The sequence below is a fragment of the Nuphar pumila genome, chromosome 16 (assembly GCF_984573655.1).
Source record: "Nuphar pumila chromosome 16, dmNupPumi1.hap1.1, whole genome shotgun sequence".
In the NCBI taxonomy this organism is placed as follows: domain Eukaryota; kingdom Viridiplantae; phylum Streptophyta; class Magnoliopsida; order Nymphaeales; family Nymphaeaceae; genus Nuphar; species Nuphar pumila.
In genome coordinates this window covers 26,468,670-26,489,874 of record NC_143264.1, presented here as the reverse complement: position 1 = coordinate 26,489,874, position 21,205 = coordinate 26,468,670, and the positions used below count along the sequence as shown (strand labels likewise).

The 21,205-nt window shown below is 35.4% G+C and overlaps 1 protein-coding gene across 1 annotated transcript; it reads left to right on the top strand.

Moving 5' to 3' along the window:
- The first annotated feature begins 824 nt into the window (after nucleotides 1–824).
- Nucleotides 825–19,996, top strand: LOC149813117 (prefoldin subunit 6-like). Its single transcript, XM_089992139.1, has 5 exons — nucleotides 825–956; nucleotides 1,045–1,115; nucleotides 1,244–1,368; nucleotides 2,277–2,337; nucleotides 19,508–19,996. Exons 1-5 carry the CDS (start codon nucleotides 881–883, stop codon nucleotides 19,562–19,564), a joined length of 390 nt encoding a protein of 129 aa, XP_089848265.1. The 5' UTR covers nucleotides 825–880; the 3' UTR covers nucleotides 19,565–19,996.
- Nucleotides 19,997–21,205: the final 1,209 nt, after the last annotated feature.

Here is a 21,205-nt window from a genome sequence, read left to right as displayed (position 1 = left end):
TTGATTGACATGGGAAAAAATGCGGAAGATTTTATCCAGTGTTTGATAGGGAATTTGGAAAAGTAGGAACTTGCTTCCTTTTACAAAAAAAATTAAGAAATATTAATACCCAAACCAGTTAAAATATTGTTACCATGATTCAGGATGTCCAGGAAAGCCAAACAATTGCCTGAAAAATTTTCGGAACAAACAAGAAATTACAAAGGGTGAAAAATACACAAAAAAAGGAGGCATAAAATCCTAAATTACCCAAAAATTTCTGAACTTTCTATGCGTGTGATCTAGATAGAGAAGCCAGAAATCTATGCTGTAGCTAAAATTAACAAACCTTAGTCAATCATAACCCTAAATTCTTACCACATAAAAATTTGAATTTGTCGAACGTGCAAGTTAAAAACCCAATAATTCAGATTAGAATAATTAACTATTGAACAAAAAAATTACAAAATAATCGTTCACATATGCATTTAGTATGGCATTTTTATTATAAAAAAATGATTTTCTCAATCTCGAAATGTTCATGCATTGTCGGGCATTGAATTTTGAAGCATTTAAAAAATAGGCTTAGAGATCGGAGGATCTAAAACATGTATTTGACTAAACAATCCATATCCGTGGAGATTGATCCACAAAAAAGAAAAAGAAAAAAAGAAAAATCTGATGGAACGAGCAGTTTTTACTAGAGGGTCCGGTACCCTCGACGGCAGCCAATATTTCCCTCGTTGTAAATATTAATTTTGTTTATAATATTGACCTTCAAAAAATCGCGATGAAATTACGATATTTCGAAATATCGGCGATTTGTACGACATAACAAGAAGAGGGACATAGTCGCCCTAATGTGCAGAGAGAGAGAGAGAGAGAGAGAGAGAGAGAGACCATGAGCTCGTATTCGCTAAGAGAGCTCCAGCATGAGCTCGAAACCAAAGCTAACAACCTCAGCAAGCTCCAGAAAGGTAAAACCCAGAAATTTTTTCCTTGATTTTTGTCAAAAAGTATTATTATTTTTTTAAATTTTTTCCCCACTTCTTGCAAAATTCACAGATATCGCGAAGAATCACCAAGTGAGAAAGCAATACACGATTCAATTGGGGGAGAACGAATTGGTCCTCAAGGTACACGTCGAATCTCGAGCGATGAAACGGACACTTTCTTGCATTTTTTTTGGACGTGCGTTCATTGTTTTTTTGTTGATTCAATTGAATGTTTTGGTGGATTTCTTTCTCCGTTGCACTGAGCGAAGGAATTGGAATTGTTGAATGAGGAGTCGAACGTCTACAAATTGATCGGTCCCGTTCTCGTCAAGCAAGATCTTGCGGAAGCTAATGCCAATGTGCGGAAACGGATTGAGTACATTTCCGCTGAATTGTATGTTCATTTCTTCGATCCTTATAGTTCGATCAATTGGGTGCTTCTTTTTTCTTCTATTCTTTTTGTTAGTTTTGTTGTTTCTCTCTCGAGATGCCGTGAGTACGAAGAATCAACCATCAAACAGACCGTGATTTTTATGCTCCATGGGAAAAAACATTTTTCGGCGTCTTGTACTTGTGCTGGGAGCAGTAGTTGTCGAATTCTTATTGTGTTTTTTCTTGTAATACTGATTCGATGGGGCGAGCTTATTTCTAGCATATTTGCGTTAAGTTTGGATTCATGCATTTCTTGCAGATCAATCTTTTTTTTTTTCAATAACATTATTGTGATGGGGCAAGCTTATTTGTAGCATGGGCTGCTTTAGTTGGTCGTTGTTGCAGCTGAATTTTGTTTTGGATTCATAAATGAGAACACATTTTCCAACCTTTATTTTGATATAATTTGTTTCTGTGGATTGTGAATCTACACGATTTTTCAACACACCATCTTTCTATCTTGGTTGGAAGCCCTTTTGGATGCGTTAAAACTTCTTTGTCCTTGTAACTTTCTTATGTGCATCATGGGTTTTATGAGCTTTTGGTTTGGAAAGTTAACACAATGGATTGGCGATACGTTTGGCAGTACCTTAACATTGGAATTTACTAAATCTTTTAGTTTTATTGTTTATTGGTTTAATTTTATCGTGGTTTTTATTTGTTTAACCCATTCTTTTTCGATTCCTTTTATTTGATCAATTTATGTATGTAACAGTTCCTTTTGTGTGTATTTGACTTGTTTATGTCATTTTATGTTTGCTCAAGTTCTTGCTTATTCCCTTTGTTGCTGTCATGCTACAAAAATCTTGAAGGATGAACTTGGTGTCGTTTTTCTCATAGTTTATAAAATCATATTCTCTAACGAATCAGGAAACGGATGGATGGAACTCTTCAAGGACTAGAAGAAGAACAAAATAGCAAGAAGGATGCGGTATGCATTTATCTAAATGAAGATACAAAAGTTTATTCTTCCCTTATTAAAGAGAGTGAAAGAATTGTTAATTGAACTTGATCCTATGAGCTCCTGTGCTTCTTGTTCTCAAATATCATTGAAGATATTCTCTAGATCTTGTTGTTCAGCTCATTGGCATTAGTATTTTATGTTATCATCTATTTCTTAAGGTATCCTTGTTATTACTTGCTTTTGTTTATGGTGAATATATTTGTTTTCACCTCGCACCATTGCTTGATTCTGTTACTTCAATTGTAGTTTCTATTTGACTGGGATATACAGTGTCTTCAATTATTTCAACTTTCTAAGTTTTGTTCACTTACAATATTCATATTCTTGGTTTCAAAAACACTTTAGAGTATGATGATAAACTATCAATAGGTGGAACTGTCTTTCAAATTGCAAAGTGCGAGGTTGCTAGTTGGTTTGAGGGGTAGGCAATATTAAGCTTCAAGGGAGAAAAAAAAAACTAAAAGCAGTATAAAGAAATGATTTTAAGCTTGTAAAAGTATAATAACTAAGAAGGACAAGTGAGACAAAAAAGATGTGTAATCATAAAACTTCATTAGAAAGCGGGAGTGACTAGGAGCTAGTAGCACTTAGTATTGAGGTGAATCTATAGGTTTGTTGATTTAACAATTTTTTTTTTTGTCCCAAACATGTTAAAAACCAAGCCAAAACTTTGCCGGATATTTATCAGATTAGATTTGGGTCAGCCTATCAAGTTGTTGGGGCTACCTAATAACGTGGTTGAACCATTTGTTTTTTCCCCTTTTCTTAATTTGACTGGACCTAACCTGATTATCTTGCCTAGCCTGTTCTTGCGTAAGTTTGATAAAGAATTGGCCTATTGGGCCATTTTGAATAATCTGACCGAGGCATATCTTAGCTTAATAGTAATTTTGATGGCCTTAGGCTGATACTTGCCAAACCTTGGTTGAAGGAATGTCCCCTGACCAGAGTTGCCAGTCTGGGAAGTGAGAGCTGGAAGCGGGAAGCAAGGCACTTTAAAATTTTGGGAAGCGGTAAGAGACTTAGAAGCGAAGCGGTAAGAGACTTAAAGCAAGAAGAGAAGCAAACCGGAAGTGAACAAGGATTTGAAGGAGAAACAAAGAGGAGCGAAAGGGAAGCAAGTAGGAATCGAAAGGGAAGCGAAAATGTATATTTTTCTAATTTATCAAAATATAAGATTTATATTATCATTGACAAAATAAGACATAACTAGATAACATTAAAGTTGATCTATTAATCTCAAAACTGAATGATGTTTGCAAGACAACCATCTAACAAATGCATCATGTTGCAATCATTTAATAAATAATAAATCAAAAAAATTATATAATTCATATTCATGTATCTACTATTTAACAAATGCATCCTGTTACAAGCATTTAATAAATAATACATGAAAAAAAAATCATAATTCATATTCCAGTTGCAGGTTGCAACCATTTAAGAAATGTGTCCTGTTGCAAGCAATTAATATATAATACATTAAGAAAAAATCATAATTCATATTCCTGTTACAACCATTTAACAAATGCATCCAAATGCAAGTTAACAAATAATACATCAAGAAATCTTATAAATTTAATTAAGAAACATACTTTTTCAAGAAATGAATCAAATGACTTGTTATTTGATGCTGTGACCTCTGCAAGAGAAAAATCAACAAACAAAAAGATTACATGCAGATATGTTTAAAATTTTAAATGCAAAAAATGCATTTTAGCACTAAAAGACATAATTTAATTTCACAATAGTGGAGGACACTTGGAAATCTAGGCGAGTAGAAACCCACCCACTATAGGTCACAAGCAATAAAAAAGATCTTGTAATGCCTCATCATATACCAAAAGGATATACAGATTATAGTTACAAACAATGCCACCGAGATTAAAACAAAAACACATGATATACATCTAATTAAACAAACGAAAATACAAAAGAGATCCCAATAAGGATCAACACAAATACAAAAGAAGTGCACAAACACTAATTCACCAAGAGATCATACAAAGTGAGAACAATCTCAAGAGCATAACACATGCACAATAGCCACTATGGGCATACACAATAGTCACTATGGGCACACACAACACAACACATAAAAATGTATAATTTCACTAATGAAAATGCTTAGAAAAGCATTGAAGATACAAGGGGTTCCAACCCCTATTTATAATACAAGAGAGAGGGAAGGGGGCAGCCCAACTAGACATTGGGCTAGCCCTCAACGATCATATTTATGACTGTTGGGAACAACCCAACGTCTATTTGGGCTGCCCCAACAACCATGTTTACAAAAAAACAAAAGAAAGTAAAAAGAAAAGAAAAAGGAAATAAAAACATAAGCCTCTAATAGGTTGACACCTATACATGGATGAAATGATTGAAATACCCTTGATGGGTATTTCAGTTTACATAGAACAAAAAATAAGAATATATATATATATACATATATATTGACATACAATTTAACACTTTCCCTCAAACTTATGGTGTGATCATCGAAAGTATGCCAAGTAGATATAAAAACCGAGGTGAAAGCAAAGCCTTAGTGAAGAAATCTGTCAGCTGACATTCCGAAGTTACATAAGGTAATTCAATGGTCCATCGCAAAAATTCTTCTCGGACATAGTGTTTGTCCATCTCTATATGCTTGATGCACTTGTGGAATGTGTGGTTGCTTGTAATATAAATAACACTCTTATTGTCACAACATATATTTGAAGGACTAAAGATGATTAAGCCCATACCTTTGAGAAAACCCCTCAACTAGATAATCTCCATCGTTGTTGTTGCCATGACTCGATATTTAGCTTCTGTGGATGAGAGGGAGACCTTCTGTTGCTTCTTGCACCTCCAAGATATAAGAGTGTCCTAAAAACACACAAAGATCCGTAGTTGAGACTCTATCATTAGGATTACCTCTCCAATCAGTATCAGTATAAACAATTAACTCTAAACAAGAGGAAGAAGATAAAAATAGTCTTTTGGTTATAAAATTACTGATATATCTGACAATTCGTAGAGCAACACTCATAATGCACCGTAGTTGGTGCATGCTGAAACTGATTGGCAGAGTTAACCACATAAGAGCTATCCTGTCTGGTGATGGATACGTATGTTAATAATCCAACCAGTTGCCAGTAAGAAGTTGGATCTTCATGCCGAGTTCTATCCTCAAATCTTAATTTTGCATTTACAACTTTCGGCGTATCAACCTTTTTATCATAAGAGATTCCAGATTTGGCAATAATATCTATAGCCAACTTCATTTGAGACAATACATATCCTCTAGGTGAATAAGCCACTTCAATACATATCAAATGTTTTTTAAGAATATTTTTAATTACATCAATTCTCTTTTTCACTCCCTATGACGATCATATTATCAACATATAATAAAAGTCTGACAATATTAGTACCTGTATCTTTGACAAAAAGAACAATATCAGTATAACAAGATTTATAACCCAAGTTTGACGTACCATTGCTAAACCTATCATACCAAGCTTTGAAGGTTTGCTTAAGTCTATACAAAGCTTTCTTTAACCGAAGAACTTTTCCTCTCTCGATCTCAAGACCGGGAGGAAGATCTATGTACACTAATTCATTTAGATCACCATTCAAAAAAGCGTTCTTAACATCAAGTTGGTAAATAGACCACTTTCTAATGGATGCTAAGGCAATGCGTGTCCTAACCAGAGTTACCAGAAGCTTCTTAGATAGGTATAAAGCCCACTTCCCGAAAACTCATTTCAGAAACACGATACTCCTCACTTCTGAAATTTGATATGAATCTCGATTCTCCCATGCTTTCGACACACATCTTTTATTCTTTGTATATATTTTTTCTCTACTTTTCATGTTTTTTATGTGTTTCTTCTCACGCTTCTCAGTCACTTTCATGTGATTTCTCTGAATTGGCAATCATCATTTTTAAATTTTGTTAAAAATTTAATTCTTATAATAAAAAATCATAAAATTTAAGAATAATCACTTTCACTTTAGTTTTTATTTGTGTTCCATTTTGATTTTCATTCAATTCTTATATTGATTTTTTTATTCTACGCTTCTTGCTTCCTATACATTTTAAAATGCATCGCTTTTCGCTTTCACTTCCCGTATCATTTTCCGCTTTCACTTCCTAGTCTGACAACCTTAGTCTTAACACTAGTCATACGGGCTACTTGAATAATGTCTCTTCATAGTCTATTCCATAATTTTGGGAATAACCTTTGGCTACTAACTTAGCCTTATATCTTTCTAAGGATCCATCCCTTTTTGTTTTGACCTTATAGACCCACCTACATCCTATGGTCTTTTTCTCTATGAGTAATGGTTGAATTTCCCAGGTCTTGGCTTTCTCGAGGGCACCTAGTTCTAAGCTCATGGCATCAATCTATTCGAGAATTTTCTTAGCCTCATTATAGGTTGAGGGTTCATAAAAACAGTGAATAAACAGAAGACATACTCTATATCTAGGAAAAAAAGTCTCATAAGACACAAATCTTTAAGGGTGTCTAGAGGATCTACTAAATTTCCTAATACTAGATTCTCCTAGAGTTTGGTTATGTGAATATCTATCAAGTGCACATGGAGGATGGTCAAGAGTTCTTTTAAAATAAGTTTGAATATCACGATTCTGAGTATCCTTCATGGGAACACCAGAGTCATCAATATGCATATCATCATTATCATGCGTAATTTCATCAGAGGTCTTCTTTGACAATAAATCAAACAAAAAGGAATACTCAAAATCATCCTTAGGCTTATCAAGGTCAAAACCATTTTCATTTTAGAGAAAGTTAACATTTCTTAAAACATATAATTTGACATTTTTCTTATCATAACATCTATACCCTTTTTGGTTATTAGCATAATCAAGAAATATACATTTAATACCCTTGGGAGATAACTTGTCTTTTTTATCAATAAGTACAAAACCTTTACATCCAAAGATTCTTAAATCTGGAAGAGTTTGATATAATTTTTCAATTGGAGATATGTTTTGCAAAGAGGATGAAGGCATTCAGTCGATAAGATATACCGCAGTTAAAGCACCTTCAACCCAATTTTTTTTTAGAATTTTTTTTTGAGATAAACAAAGTTGTTGTAGTTTCAATGATATGTCGATGCTTTCTCTCAGCTAAGCCATTTTGTTGAGGGGTATTTGGACAAGATCTTTGGTGTAAAATTTTATTTATTTTTTAAATAATTTTTGAAATCATTAGACAAATATTCTTCTCCTGAATCTGATCGAAAAATGATAATATTGGTTTGAAAATGCTTTTGTACAATTTTTTGAAGCATGAGAATACATCAAATTTTTGCTTAAGGAAATAGAACCAAGTATACTTATTATATTCATTAATGAATATAACATAATAAGAGTCCTCCTTTTGACCTGACTGTCCTGGGTCTTTGTACATCCAAATGCACAAGTTCAAAAGGTTTTAAAGAGATAAAAGTTCTAGGACCAAAAGGATTTTTCTTCATTATTTCAAGGATACATTCGTTATATATAAACTCTTTATTATAAGAGTTTTTCAAAAAACGGAAAAAGAGATAACTTAGATACATTAGGTTGATCTAATCTTTGATGCCATACGAAAAAATTTTTTTTTTTGACAAAATTACAAAATAATTCTTTGGAAAGATGAAGAAAATCCATGAAGTAGAGGTTTATCTTACTATTGCCTTTTTAATCAGCTTCCCTGACTGACGATCCTACACCCAACATTTTTTTATGAGGAGACCTCATACCTATAATCCGAAATTTGAGAGACGGATAATATATTTAAATTAAGTTTTGGAACAACTCTAACTTTAGGTACTTGATTTTTTTTTGAAATGTTTGAAAATGTTTGAAAATGTTTCAATACTTTTGATTTCTAGATTAGTTTCATCGGCTGTAGAAACACAAGAGTTATAAAAAGTCTTTGTGCATTCAAATAAGAGAGATTTTAAAGGAGTCATGTAAAAAGAGGCACCAAAATCAAGAATCCAAGAAAACATATATGGAGGAGAGGAAGTAGACACGACAACACCGGAAGTAGATGTGGAGTTCTTAGAGAATAGTTGAAATGCTTCCGATAGATGTTTAATAGAATCTTTAAGTTCTCTTTCTTTCATGATACTTTTACCACCTTTTTTGGGCGGTATTTCTTCAATGGTTGCTACATTTTTTTTGAGCTTGGGACAATTCGGTCTATTGTGTCTTACTTCTTGGCAAAAATGATGAATAACTCCTTCCATGGTTATATATTCATTCTCCATTGTTATTTTTTTCAAAATTGAGGAGGTTTATACGCTTTGGCATTGTTATCGGGTCTTGACATGGCAAGAACATCCTCACTTCCCTTAGTCATGCCAAGTCGGGTTTCGGCTTGGTATATCTTTTCAAGAGCATCATCAAGAGAGGTAGTTTCTATCCTATGCAAGATATTGGACCTAACATGCTCAAACTTGAGTCTTAACCCGAATAGGAAGAAAAAAAATGTTCTTCCGTAAGTTGCTTTTGCCTCATTTCAGTCGCAAGACCTTCCCAATTAGGCTCAAGCAATGCTAATTCATCCCAAAGAGGTGAGAGGGTACCATAGTAATCTCTCACACTCTTATCTCCTTGTTTAATACCTCAAATCTTTTCTTGTAAAAAATAATTTTGTGCCAAATCTTTTTGCATGAACATACGCTTGAGAAAGATCCAAGCCTCACTTGCTTATTTGAATTTGATTATGCTTGCCGCAATCTTGAGTTACATGCTATTAAAGAACCAAAAAAGAATTTGGGCATTTTTGGCTTTCGAATCTTCCACCTTGATGTAATGTTCTTTAAATGCAATCTCTCTTTCTTCATCATTGAGAATCTTCACTTGATCACCATCCTTTTTGGTGAGTAAAGTTGTGATTCACATGTGGTACCACTCACATACCCCCATAATTTCTTTTCCTTAATATAGTGCTCCATAGCGGCAGCTCACATCAAATAGTTGGAGTGCTTGAAGGCAATGCCGTCATGGATTCTTTTTTGCCCATTTGGATCGAGAGAGACAGTGCTTGTGGAGAATCCTTCCTTTGCAATCACAAACTTTTGGAGAAGCTTTACATACAACCCAAGAGCCTCAAGCTCTGGTACCATATAATGAAACAAGCATAAATATAAAAGAGATCCAAATAAAGATCAGCACAAATACAGGAGTGCACAAACACTAATTCACTAAGAGATCATATAAAGTGAGAACAATCTCGAGAGCATAAAACATGCACACAAAGGCCACTATGGGCATACACAAGCACACACAACACATAAAAATATATTTCATTAATGAAAATGCTTAGAAAAGTATTGAAGATACAAGGGGTTTCGACCCTTATTTATAATACAAGAGAGAGGGAAGGGGCAGCCCAACTAGACATTGGGCTAGCTCCCAACGGTCATATTTATGACTGTTGGAGCAGCCCAATGTCTATTTGGGCTGCCCCAACAACCATGTTATACAAAACAAAAAGAAAGAAAAGAAAAAGAAAAAAAAATATAAGCCTCTAATAGGCTGACACCTATGCATGAGTGAAATTACATAGAACAGAAAATAGGAATATATATATATATATATATATACATGGACATATTGAGGAAAAATTTTTGTTAACTTGAGAGATTGAACCATTAACAATAACTGGCGCAACATTACAAATACATTTAGCAACAAAAACAAGTTACCATAAATACATAAATAATATGAAAAAACCCTGAAAAAACAGCCATTTTAATTTACCTAAGATGTACCAAAGCACATGAAAAACCAAAACAGAAAACAATATTAACTATGACAATCATAATGCAATTTTGCCACACATGTAATCAACGACAATGCGTGAGTCAAACGAAGAGAGAGTGAGAGACAAAGAGAGAAAGGGATGGAAAAAGAGTGAGATACATAGAAAGAGCGAGAGAGCGAGAGACAAAGATAAAGAGAGAGTGAGAGTGAGACAAAGAAAGAGGGAGAGTTGAGTCAGAGAGCGAGAGAGAGGGCCCGTACCTGAAAACAGCCATGATTACCAGAGCTGGAGGTCACCAAAAGTCGTCGGAAGTTGAGGCTTACCCGATGGTCGTCAGAGGTTGAGACTCGAGAACGAGAGAGAGAGAGAGAAGAGAAAGAGATTGGGGGAAAGTCGAAAAGGGTTTTAACTTTTCCTTTTATAATGGAAAATGACCATTATAGCCTTAAAAAAAGGTTTTCTTTTTATTTTTTGGGTAGAAACTAAATTTGTAAAGGGCAAAACAATCATTAATGGGAAGCGAGCTTCCCACTACAGGGAAGCTCACTTCCCAATTTAAAACAACGCTTCCCTTAGAGTTTTGGAAGCACCATGTTTCGCGCTTCCGAACCGCGTCTCGAGGAACCGTGCTTCCCCATGTCTAGGGGCGCTTTCGGTAACCCTGCCCCTGACCCTCATGCTAGCTTGTTGGGTTGTGAAATTGGGACTGCCCGAGCCTAATACAGCCCTCATGGCAATTCATCCCAACACCCCAAAGCACAAAGAGTAACACACACTTCAATTATAGAGGAATTGGTAATTGCTATGTCACAGGGATTCGGCTAGCAGGGTGCCGCACCCGCGTCGACGCGACTCGACGCGGGTGCGGGTGCGGTACCGGGTGCGGTCAAATGATCCTGGGTGCGTTGACTGCACCCAGGATCATTTAAGTCCATTTTTTTTTTGGATTTTTTTTTTTAAAAAATTTGCCCTATCACCTATGCTGCGAATTTTTTTTAAAAAAAAAAAACTGTTGACAGCAGCTGACAGCAGCTGTCTGTCAGCTGCTATCTGTCAGCTGTGACAGCAGCTGTCAGCTGGCTGACAGCAGCTGTGACAGCAGCTGTCAGCTGCTATTCTTTTTTTAAAAAAGCAGCTCTGTCAGCTGGCTGACAGCAGCTGTCTGTCAGCTGGCTGACAGCTGCTCTATTTTTTTTAAAAAAAGCAGCAGACAGCTGCTTTTAAAAAAAAAAATAGATTCGTAAGGGAGGGGAATCCCGATCCCATATATATATATATATATATATATATATATATATATATATATATATATATATATTGACATTTTTGCCCCTGCCGCACCCCCGCACCCGGGTTTTTTGGAAGTGCCGAATCCCCGCACCCGCACCCGCGCCCGCACCTGCACCCATGTGACATAGGGTAATTGTTTTCTAATAATGTACCCTAAGAAAATTTTGCACCTTAGAATCGTAATCTCAAAGTCCTTAAAACTGAAGAACAAATCAATGCATCAATGAACCACAAAATCCTAATAAAAATCTTCTTAGGGTTCTCCTTGACCCTAATCCTAGAAAAGCTAGAAGTCTAATATTTTCAGTTCGAGTTCAAAACAAATTCCGAAGACTGAAAAACCAAATTTAAGAACTAAGTAAACAAAAAAATTGGGAAGAATAAAATGGAGGTTACCTCAAAATGCAACTTTGATTGTGGAATAGATGGTGGTTCATCCATTTGACACAAACACACACATATGCGCAAAGAAAAAAGAAAAAGTGTGTTTGTGTATGATCATGTGTGTGTGTGTGTGTGTGTGTGTGAGGACCATCAAGTTTTGCCCATTGCTGGTCAAGGTTGCTCTGTTGCAAGGTTCTTTTTTAGTTTCCATCAAAGTTTCTATATCGGAATTGTGCCTATACTGCACAAATATTCAAACATGCATCCATTGATACAATTATCTGTCGAAGATTGACACTTGGAATGTTAAAGAGGGTTAATATTCGAATTATATCCTGTTGGTATTAAGAGCAATAGAGAAGTCTCAAGAAGAAGCGAAACACAAAAGAAAGAAGAAGATAGAATCCTTCATTAGAAAGAATGAGAGAATACAACCTTTTCAAGGGGGACATATTCTTAGTTTAGAAGACAAAACCTCTTGACTCTACAACTAACTAAGGTAGAAATACAAAAATACCCCTATAAATAAAGATATGTACACTTATGTGGGTAGCAAAAAATAAATATGAAAACTATATTACATTCCCCGCTCAAACTTGGGATGATGCTAACAGAATCATTCCAAGTTTGGAAAGAAATGTTCAAAACTACAAAGGAGAGAGGTTCTTGGTGAACACATCAACTACTTTCTCCGCCTGTGTATAATTGTTTAGTTATACATTGCCGGTCCCAAGCCCGGATAAAGGAGGAGGGTTGCGATAGGCCAGTGACAGCCAACATAAAAACTTAGTTATACCCTATGAATATGAACCAATATGAGAATTTCGTTGGGGCGTTCCCTACTGAGCGACGCGTTGTACTCTATAGGCCCGGAGGCAGTGATAAATGGGTAAGGGTTGCTAGGTCGTCGCCCGGAAGCGACGCGTCACACTGGCGCCCGGGTGTGGTGTCAAATAGGCAAGGGTTCCCTCACTTTGTTGGACGGGTGGGGGTAAAGAAGTTAGTCCAAGACCATAAAATTAAGTTAGCCACTTGGAACATAGGGTCTTTAACTGGTAAGTTGGTAGAGTTAGTAGATGTTATGTGTAGGAGAAATATTGATATTTTATGTCTACAAGAGACCAAATGGGTAGGTGAGAAGACAAAAGTAATAGAACCTCGGGGATATAAGATTTGGTATACAGGAATAGATAGAAATAAGAATGGAGTAGGGATTGTTATGAGTCGTGAGTTTATAGATAGTGTAGTTGAGGTCCGTAGGAAGGGTGATAGGATTTTACTTATTAAATTAGTATTAGGTACGAATGTTATTAATATTATTAGTGTTTATGCACCTCAAATAGGTTTAGATGATTCCATTAAGCATCAATTTTGGGAAGATTTAGATGAAGTAGTACAAGGGATATCTTATGGTAAAAAGCTTTTCATCGGCAGTGACCTTAATGGACATGTAGGCACTAGTAGGGATGAATTTGAGAGTATCCATGAAGGCTATGGTATAGGAGAAAGAAACGAAAGTAGAGAAGGGATTTTAGATTTTGGTTTGTCCTATGATATGATCTTAGCAAACACTTGGTTTAGGAAGAGGGAGTCTCACCTAGTAACATTTAAAAGTGGGGTTAATACGAGTCAGATAGATTTTTTTCCTACTTAGAAAGAGAGATAGGGGTTGTTGCATCGATTGTAAGGTTGTTGTTGTTTGTCCTCTCATGAAATTCATGATTTTTGGTAATGTGAATTGATTCAAGTTGTCCCAATAGAGAGGAGTTTTCTCATGAATGTCTACACCAAGATCTTTCAATAGCCACCTAATCCATATAATTTTTGCGGTAACCTGTGCCATGGCCCTATCCTCTGCTTCAACTGTGGATAAGGCTACTCTCTGCTGTTTCTTGCTCTTGCATAGAATCAATGAGCTTCCAATAAACACAAAATCTCAAAGTAGAAAATCTATCTTTGGTGGATCCTCCAAAATCAGCATCACAATATGCTCTAAGTTCACATGAAGTAGACAAAGAGAAGAGCACACCATACTTCATGGTGTTTTTGACGTACCTGACTATCCTTAGCACTGTTGCCAAATGTACTGATCTCGGTGAGCACATAAACTGGCTAACATGTATAACATGAGAAATATCTGGCCTGCTAATGGTTAGGTAAATCAAGCTCCCAACCAATTGTCTGTATATTATAAGATCTTCTAATACTTCTTCATATGAAGTTCTTAATTTTGCATTTGCCTCCATAGGAGAATCCACTCTTTTTGTATCCTTAGCAAGCCTTGCTTTTGTTACCAATTCTGTGTCATATTTATGTTGAGCTAAATAATTCTCACGCCTTGAGTAAGCAACTTCAAGGCCAAGAAGGCATTTCAAAATCTCCGTTCTCTTATTTCAAATATTCTGGCTGGCTTGTCTTTTTTCTTTGCAATTTTTGAACATCATCGCCTTGTTTTTAATCCCTCATCAAACCCCATCACAATCCCTTAAATCCCTCACCTACCTCCCTCTCACATCACTCATCTCACATTAAACTCACACTCACCACTATGTATTCCCCTCTATAAATACCCTCCCTTGTTAACTCTCTCACTCTCTCTCTTTCTCTCCTCCCTTAGTGCCGATTTTCTTGGAGTAAAAGAGTTCATTTTTTTTTTCACGATTTTGGGAGTGACCTTTAATTAAGCTCTTTCTAAATCCACGAAATTGGGCTAGTTCTCAAGTGTGGAAGCTCATTATCGAAGAAGTTTGTCATTTTTCGGGATTTTCACTCATTGTAAAACTACACAGATTTCGAGGTAAGGCAAATTTACATTAACTTTGGTATTTGTGTGATTCTAATGCATGACTTAAATTAAGTAAAATAGATGCTCACGTGTTATTTTATGAATAAAATATGTATATAAACGCATGCATGGTTTTACGAATATACGTATATATTCACATGTGTTAAGGTTTAGGTGCCTCATATTGTGAAATACGTATGTTTGGAATTAAATACGCATGTTCAGAATTATATACGCATGCTATGAAATATAATTGATTCGGTATATTGAATACACATGTTTTGGATTTTCATGCACATGTTTCGAGGTTTAATTTACAAATGTATGAATATTATGATATATTGCTAAATGATGCGATATTTGATTTGATGCATGTATGAAATGATTGAATTATATCACGATAAAAATGAGATATTGAGTTTATTTTGATATGAGATTGATTGAGCCCAGAGAGATGGCTCATGACCTTGTGTATGGTCATCTGAATTGATATGCGTTAGTGCCCCAAAGTGGTGGCCAATAATCTTATGTCCGGTTAATTGAATATATACATGCTTGTCTTCAAATTAGTGGCCATTGACCATGTGAGCGGTTAACTATGTTTATGCATGTATGACAATAGAACCATTGAGAAACTATTCTAAAGAAAATCTTTGTGAGGGTATGCATGAGCAAGGTCAGGTGAGTTAGTTAGGTCAATAAATATCTGTGAGGAGGTGTATTGTCCAATATCAGGAAACCCGTTGGGACGGTAAATCTCTGTGAGGAAGTGCATTGTCCAAGGCCAGATAATTCGACTAGGGTGAAAACTCTTCGTGAGGTTGTACATTTCCAAGACTCGGTGATCCAGAGTGAAACTTGTTTTCAAGATACAGTGAATCTTTGATGATGCATATTGAAAGTAAATTCTGATATACCAAATTAAGGATATATGTTTGTGATTACTCATGCTAATTAGGATAAAATGTTTAGTATGATATACTGCATGTATCCTTGAGGTTTTATGTCCTTATCAACTATGGACCCTGACATGAGATTATGATTGAACATGTTAGTGAATGACACATCATGCCTACTTAGTTACTTGGCAAATAAATGCATTATATTTTTCTAAGTGAAATATATCACGTATGCGTACCATGATTGATGTATATCTTGAATATTAGATTTGATGAATTTATGTTATTATTAAATGTGTTATCTGTATTAACTTTGTACACTCATCATGTGTTCTGGTGTAAACCTACCAGACTTTCATGAGTTTGACCCCTTTTATGGGATTTCAGGTGATGTATAACTGCAGAGCGAATGCGGGATGTTGAGGTGGCATCAAGAGCCAATTTATTTTCTTTCCCGGGCACTGAATTGTGGATACATGTTATTAAAAATGTTATTGTTTATTGGGTTGCAGTATTTTGATTGCAAAAGGTTATCCACATTAAATTAAGTATAATCATTATTATGTAGAATGTAACCCGCCTAAGGTTTTGAACCAAAGTTAAAAATGTTTCCGTTGATAATTATTTCAATAAAAAAAAGTTTTAAATTTTCACGTGTTTTACAAGTGGTTAAAAATCTCGGGCGTTACAATCACGATCTTACAAGCACTTGAATAGGAATTGCAAAAGAGCTTAACACTTTTAAATTTTGAGTAACATGCTTTTCGATGCATCAAAAACAAATTCAGCTTGATAAATGCTGGCTAGTACTAGAAAATACCCAATGAAACGAGAGGTAGTATAACTACACAATGGTGGGATAGAAAGACAAAACTATCTCTGCTCGATAAAATAGTAACTAGGAATTCATAGTGCCATATTCAACAAGTTCAAGCGTGAAAGTGAGTGATAAGTTACAATGTTTTTTTGTGTTTTGACCATGCCTGAATTTTGATAAGCGAATTAAACAAACTTTTGATATGCAACAAGCACTTTAACTGTGACAAGTAATGAAAAATATCCTTATGAAAAGAGATTACTAGGAAGTACACAATGGTGGGGTAAAAAGATGAAACTACCCTTGTAAGATGAAATCGATGTCAATGTATACATAGTGCCTTCTTCGATAATAACAAGTATGAAAGTGTGAGTGACTAGATATGATCCTCGTCAACATGTACTATTGAGAGAAAACTATCAGCTATATATAATAGTGCCATCTTCGATAAGAACAAATGTGAATGTACGAGTAACAAGATATGATGTATCAACAAGTACTTTGGTGATGGCTAGTATTAGAAACTAACACTATGAAATGAGAGAAATAGAATACTACACTTTGGTGGGGTAAAAAGACAAAACTGACCCTATAGGAGAAAACAATGCCAATCTATACATAATGTTGTCTTAAAAAAGGCCAAGTGAGAAAGTGTGAGTGACAAGAATACAATGTTCGTTTGCCTATGTTGGTGATAACTAGTATTAAAAAATACACATTTGGAACGAGTGAAAGACTACACTGTAGTGGGGTAAAAAGACAAAACTACCTCCATAAGAGAAAAGAATATCAATATGTACATATTGTTGTCTTAAAAAAGATAAAGTGCAAAAGTGTGAGTGACAGGATATGTTCAACAAGTACTTTGATTATGACTGGTATCTTAGAATGACCCTACGAAAAGAGAAAAGTGTTCTCTGTACAATGTTGGGGAAAAAGATTAAACTACCCCCCTAAGAGAAAACAATGAGAGCCTCCAACAATTTTCACCAAATCACCAAAGTGGACACACAAGAGCCTCAACAAAGTTCACCAAAATACCAAAGTGAACACACAAGAAGCCACAAATAGGCTCACACACAAAACCCACTAAGGGGGCCAACACAAGAGGCTAAAGAATAATATTTTATTGATATAAATTCATGCAAAAAGCATGACAAATGGGAGGGGTTTTACCCCTATATACACATAAGAGGAGCTCCAAAGAGACATTGGGAGAGGCCCAACGGCTCTAAATAAAGCCATTGGACCTCCCCAATGACTCTTTTGGTGACTAGTCAACAAATGTTGTCTGGTTCAAATTAAACAAAAATGTAAAAAATAAACTATCCTAACCTATATATATATATGTGTGTGTGCGCATTTACACTATGTATGTATACATTTTTAATAGTAACCACATGCTTTTCATACATTCATGCAAAGTATCTTCTTTCACAGTCCCCTGTATATTACTTCTAAATATATTGCCTTCATATCATTTCGCCTGCCTGTTTTTTGCATAGAAGCTGTCAGCTGATCTAGTTGGATAGCTTCAAAGAGTTGAATTCTTGTGCAGTCATATCTTATCCACCATCTTGTAAACTGCCAGCTTCTCATGATTTTGTGGGTAGCTTGATTTCTGAACTAGGTTTCTGCAACATACATTGTTTCCATTTCTAGATTACCATCTTTCCAGACTAGCAACCAAATTTTCTGAGTTTCTGTTTTACTTCCTGGTAATTGTATTTTTTAGTGGTATTAGGCTCGGCCATTGGGCGGAAACAATCGCCATAGATCTGTTCAATAGCAGAGTTATTTTGATTTCCTTTTCTCTGCCATGCCACAACTAAAACTATGCTGTTATTTTTTGAAATGCATCATTATGTTTGTCCACGTTTATTGTTGTGAATTCCTGCTAGAACTTTTGCCATCTGGCTTCACACATGCATCTCATAGAACGTGATATATCAGGAAATAAGAAAGTGTTTATGCCAAATTTTAGCTGAATGAACCTTTCCAGTCCCATAATCAACGAGTACAGGTGTTTCAGCCTTTGGAGATCACCTTGTTTCTTAATCATCTATGTGGAGTTATGGACCCTAAGGGCACGTTTGGAAGCTTGAAAAGTTCTCACTGGAATTGTTTTTTGCCTATGAGAAGTTTTGATGTAACTTTTTTAAATGAAAATTTTTGCTTGTTTGTCTAGCATGAGAATAACGGAGTGAAAAATGTGTGTGGAGAGAGAGAGAGAGAGAGAGAGAGAGAGAGAGAGAGAGAGAGAGAGAGAGAGAGAGAGAGAGAGAGAGGGTTGATCATCCCCCTCTCTGAGACAGAGACCTGCAAATGGTGGTGGGTGGGAAGAATATGAAAATGGAGGAAACTCTTCTTGTGGCAGCCCATGGAATGTGATGTGTTGTGGTTGAATGGCTGCCCTAATGCAAAAATAATTTTTGATAGGAAAAATTCCTCCACCTAGGGAGATGGAGTTTTTCCTATAAAAATTCACACTTTTTAGAAAAACTTTCCTTTCAAAATTTTTCTTTCATTTGAAACGGTTGAAAAAGTTGCCATTTTTTCTTTCTTGTAATTTTCCCATCATTTTCTCGCTTCCAAACGTGCAAACGTGCCCTAAAAGATTTCAGTGTAGACCTTACAGGGATTGACCAAATAATAAACCATATTGAGAACTACCATCCAAATTCCAGTTGCAGCTTGTTTCTTAACTAAATCTTGAAACCATCAGCCCACAAACCTTTTGGCAGTCCAATTATATGGTCCTGAAAGATGCAATTTATGATACAAAACTAGCTTGTGGTTCATGATTTAGTTTGCAGGACATTTTGCATGTCTAAATGCATACACGATAGATTAGTTGTATTAGAGACTGGTTGGTGTTTCTCTCTGTTCGCATCGTTAGAAAGCTCAAGGCGACACTGCTTACTCATAATTTCCATGTTTTAATTAGTTCTTTATCATCCTTATGAAAAAAAAGTTTTTTTTTTTATCTTTGTCACATTATTGATGAAAAGTTAGAACGAGATTTTTGTTTGTGGCCTTTTTCCTTTCTCAGTTCTTGCTACCGCTATTGTAATTTAGATGCCAGATCACTTTTTCATGCAAAAATGCATGCACACAAAGTTGCTCACTGGTAAGCAAATGCATAAAATATTGTTTACGTACTCATGGATGACTGCTTAACTTGCAGATCCTTAAACTGCAGCAGAAGATTCAAGCCCTTCAGGCTGGGAAGTCCAAATCTTAGTTCATTAAGATGGGGGTGAAAGTTGTCTGGAAGTGTTTGGTTTTGCGGTTTGATTGGCAGGCTTCACCTACCTGCATTAGAGCCATAAGGATGAAGAGTAAGGATGTTAGCAGCTGTGAAATCATTTTTGGCTCCTTGTTTTGATGTCTTCTACAACATTGTGGAATTTGTTAAGGTATTCTTTATAGTTGTTTGAATTGGCCAAAGTTTAGCTTATGTCTAAAATGTTGAGACAAGTGCCTAAGCCGAAGAAAAGGAGTTGCTGGAGAAAGGCCTAATAGTATCTTTAGGTGCGTTCTTTTCTCAGTGGATAAGACTTATAGTTGCTTGTATTTCCTCCATCTATTTTATACTTCTTCCCTTCTTGATTTGTGGCAATTGCACCATGCTTCTGCTGTTGAAAGGGGCATTTGTCCTACGGTGTTTTTGTTATTTCCCGTTTGTTGCTGTGCACTTTAAAACTCAGTGTCATGAATCTTGTTTTAGGGATTTTCTCAGTAAGGTAAACTCTGGTGCTAAATAAAACAATGGGAAAACCTCAAGAAATGAAAGCATATATATAATATTTGAAAAAATTAAGAAAAATATATAAACACATAAATGACATAAACATTTAAAAATGGACGAAATGTTGACATTTTCTAAAGTACCAGTCCCTCCCCTCCTCCCCCTCCATCACCGACCAACTTTGACAGCCCTCCGGTGGTAAAGTCCTTAAGGTTTTCACTGATCTGGGTGTAGGACAGGCATTGGCACAATCCCATGTTACTGGTATGGGTCACAATGACTTTACGTTTTACGTATGGCTTCACTTGAAACAAACATGGTACAGTTTAAAAAATATGAGAAATTTCAAATAATATCAATACTGCTTATAAAAGAAAAAGGTGGCAAGTATCTAAAATATTGATAAGAGAATAAAATAACTTGGTTTATGTTTTATATAACGCATAGGATGAATAGCCACAAAAAATGATGATATTTTGAAATTTCACAATTTTTATCATAAAAAAATCACAACAATGTTTTAAAAATGTCATATGTTATTGAAAATCCTATTATTATCATTTGCCTTGTTTTTTATATTATTTATATTTTCATTTATATTATATTTTTATATACTAATATCTTCCTGGTTTTCATAAAAAATCTTATTTTTCAAAATATCGTGCGATTTTACCTCAGATTTTTCTTGAGAACAAGATATGTAACTACAATATATATATATATACATATATATATATATATATATATATATATATATATATATATTTTCATAATAAATTATCTCAAAAATATGTTGGGTAGGAATGGCTAAATACATGAGTCGGATCTGAAACAGCCAGAAATTGCGAAACCTCCATCCGGGACCGACCCATTTGCATCCATACTTCGTAGTGCCCTTGTTCTTTTGAACCTTAGGCTGTGTTGTCGTGAGAGGCAATTTAACAACTGACACTTCAACTCGAACAATAATTCTAGGAATCGAGAGTAGTACAGAGGGACTCAGGCTATCATGATTAGATAATTACTGGGTCGGGTATACCCGAACCAAGCCAAGCCGATGTCCGAGCTGATTAGACCCAACTCGACCTAGTCTTGATAGATCTATGAGTTCAGGTTAGGTCTGAGTTTCCAGAA

What these genes read in the sequence shown, in the direction of transcription:
- LOC149813117 (XM_089992139.1), top strand. Translation starts at nt 881, where the DNA reads ATGAGCTCGTATTCGCTAAGAGAGCTCCAGCATGAGCTCGAAACCAAA. An exon ending in AGAACGAATTGGTCCTCAAG is followed by an intron (nt 1,116 to 1,243) that starts GTACACGTCGAA and finishes CACTGAGCGAAG; the next exon opens with GAATTGGAATTGTTGAATGA. An exon ending in AAAATAGCAAGAAGGATGCG is followed by an intron (nt 2,338 to 19,507) that starts GTATGCATTTAT and finishes CTTAACTTGCAG; the next exon opens with ATCCTTAAACTGCAGCAGAA.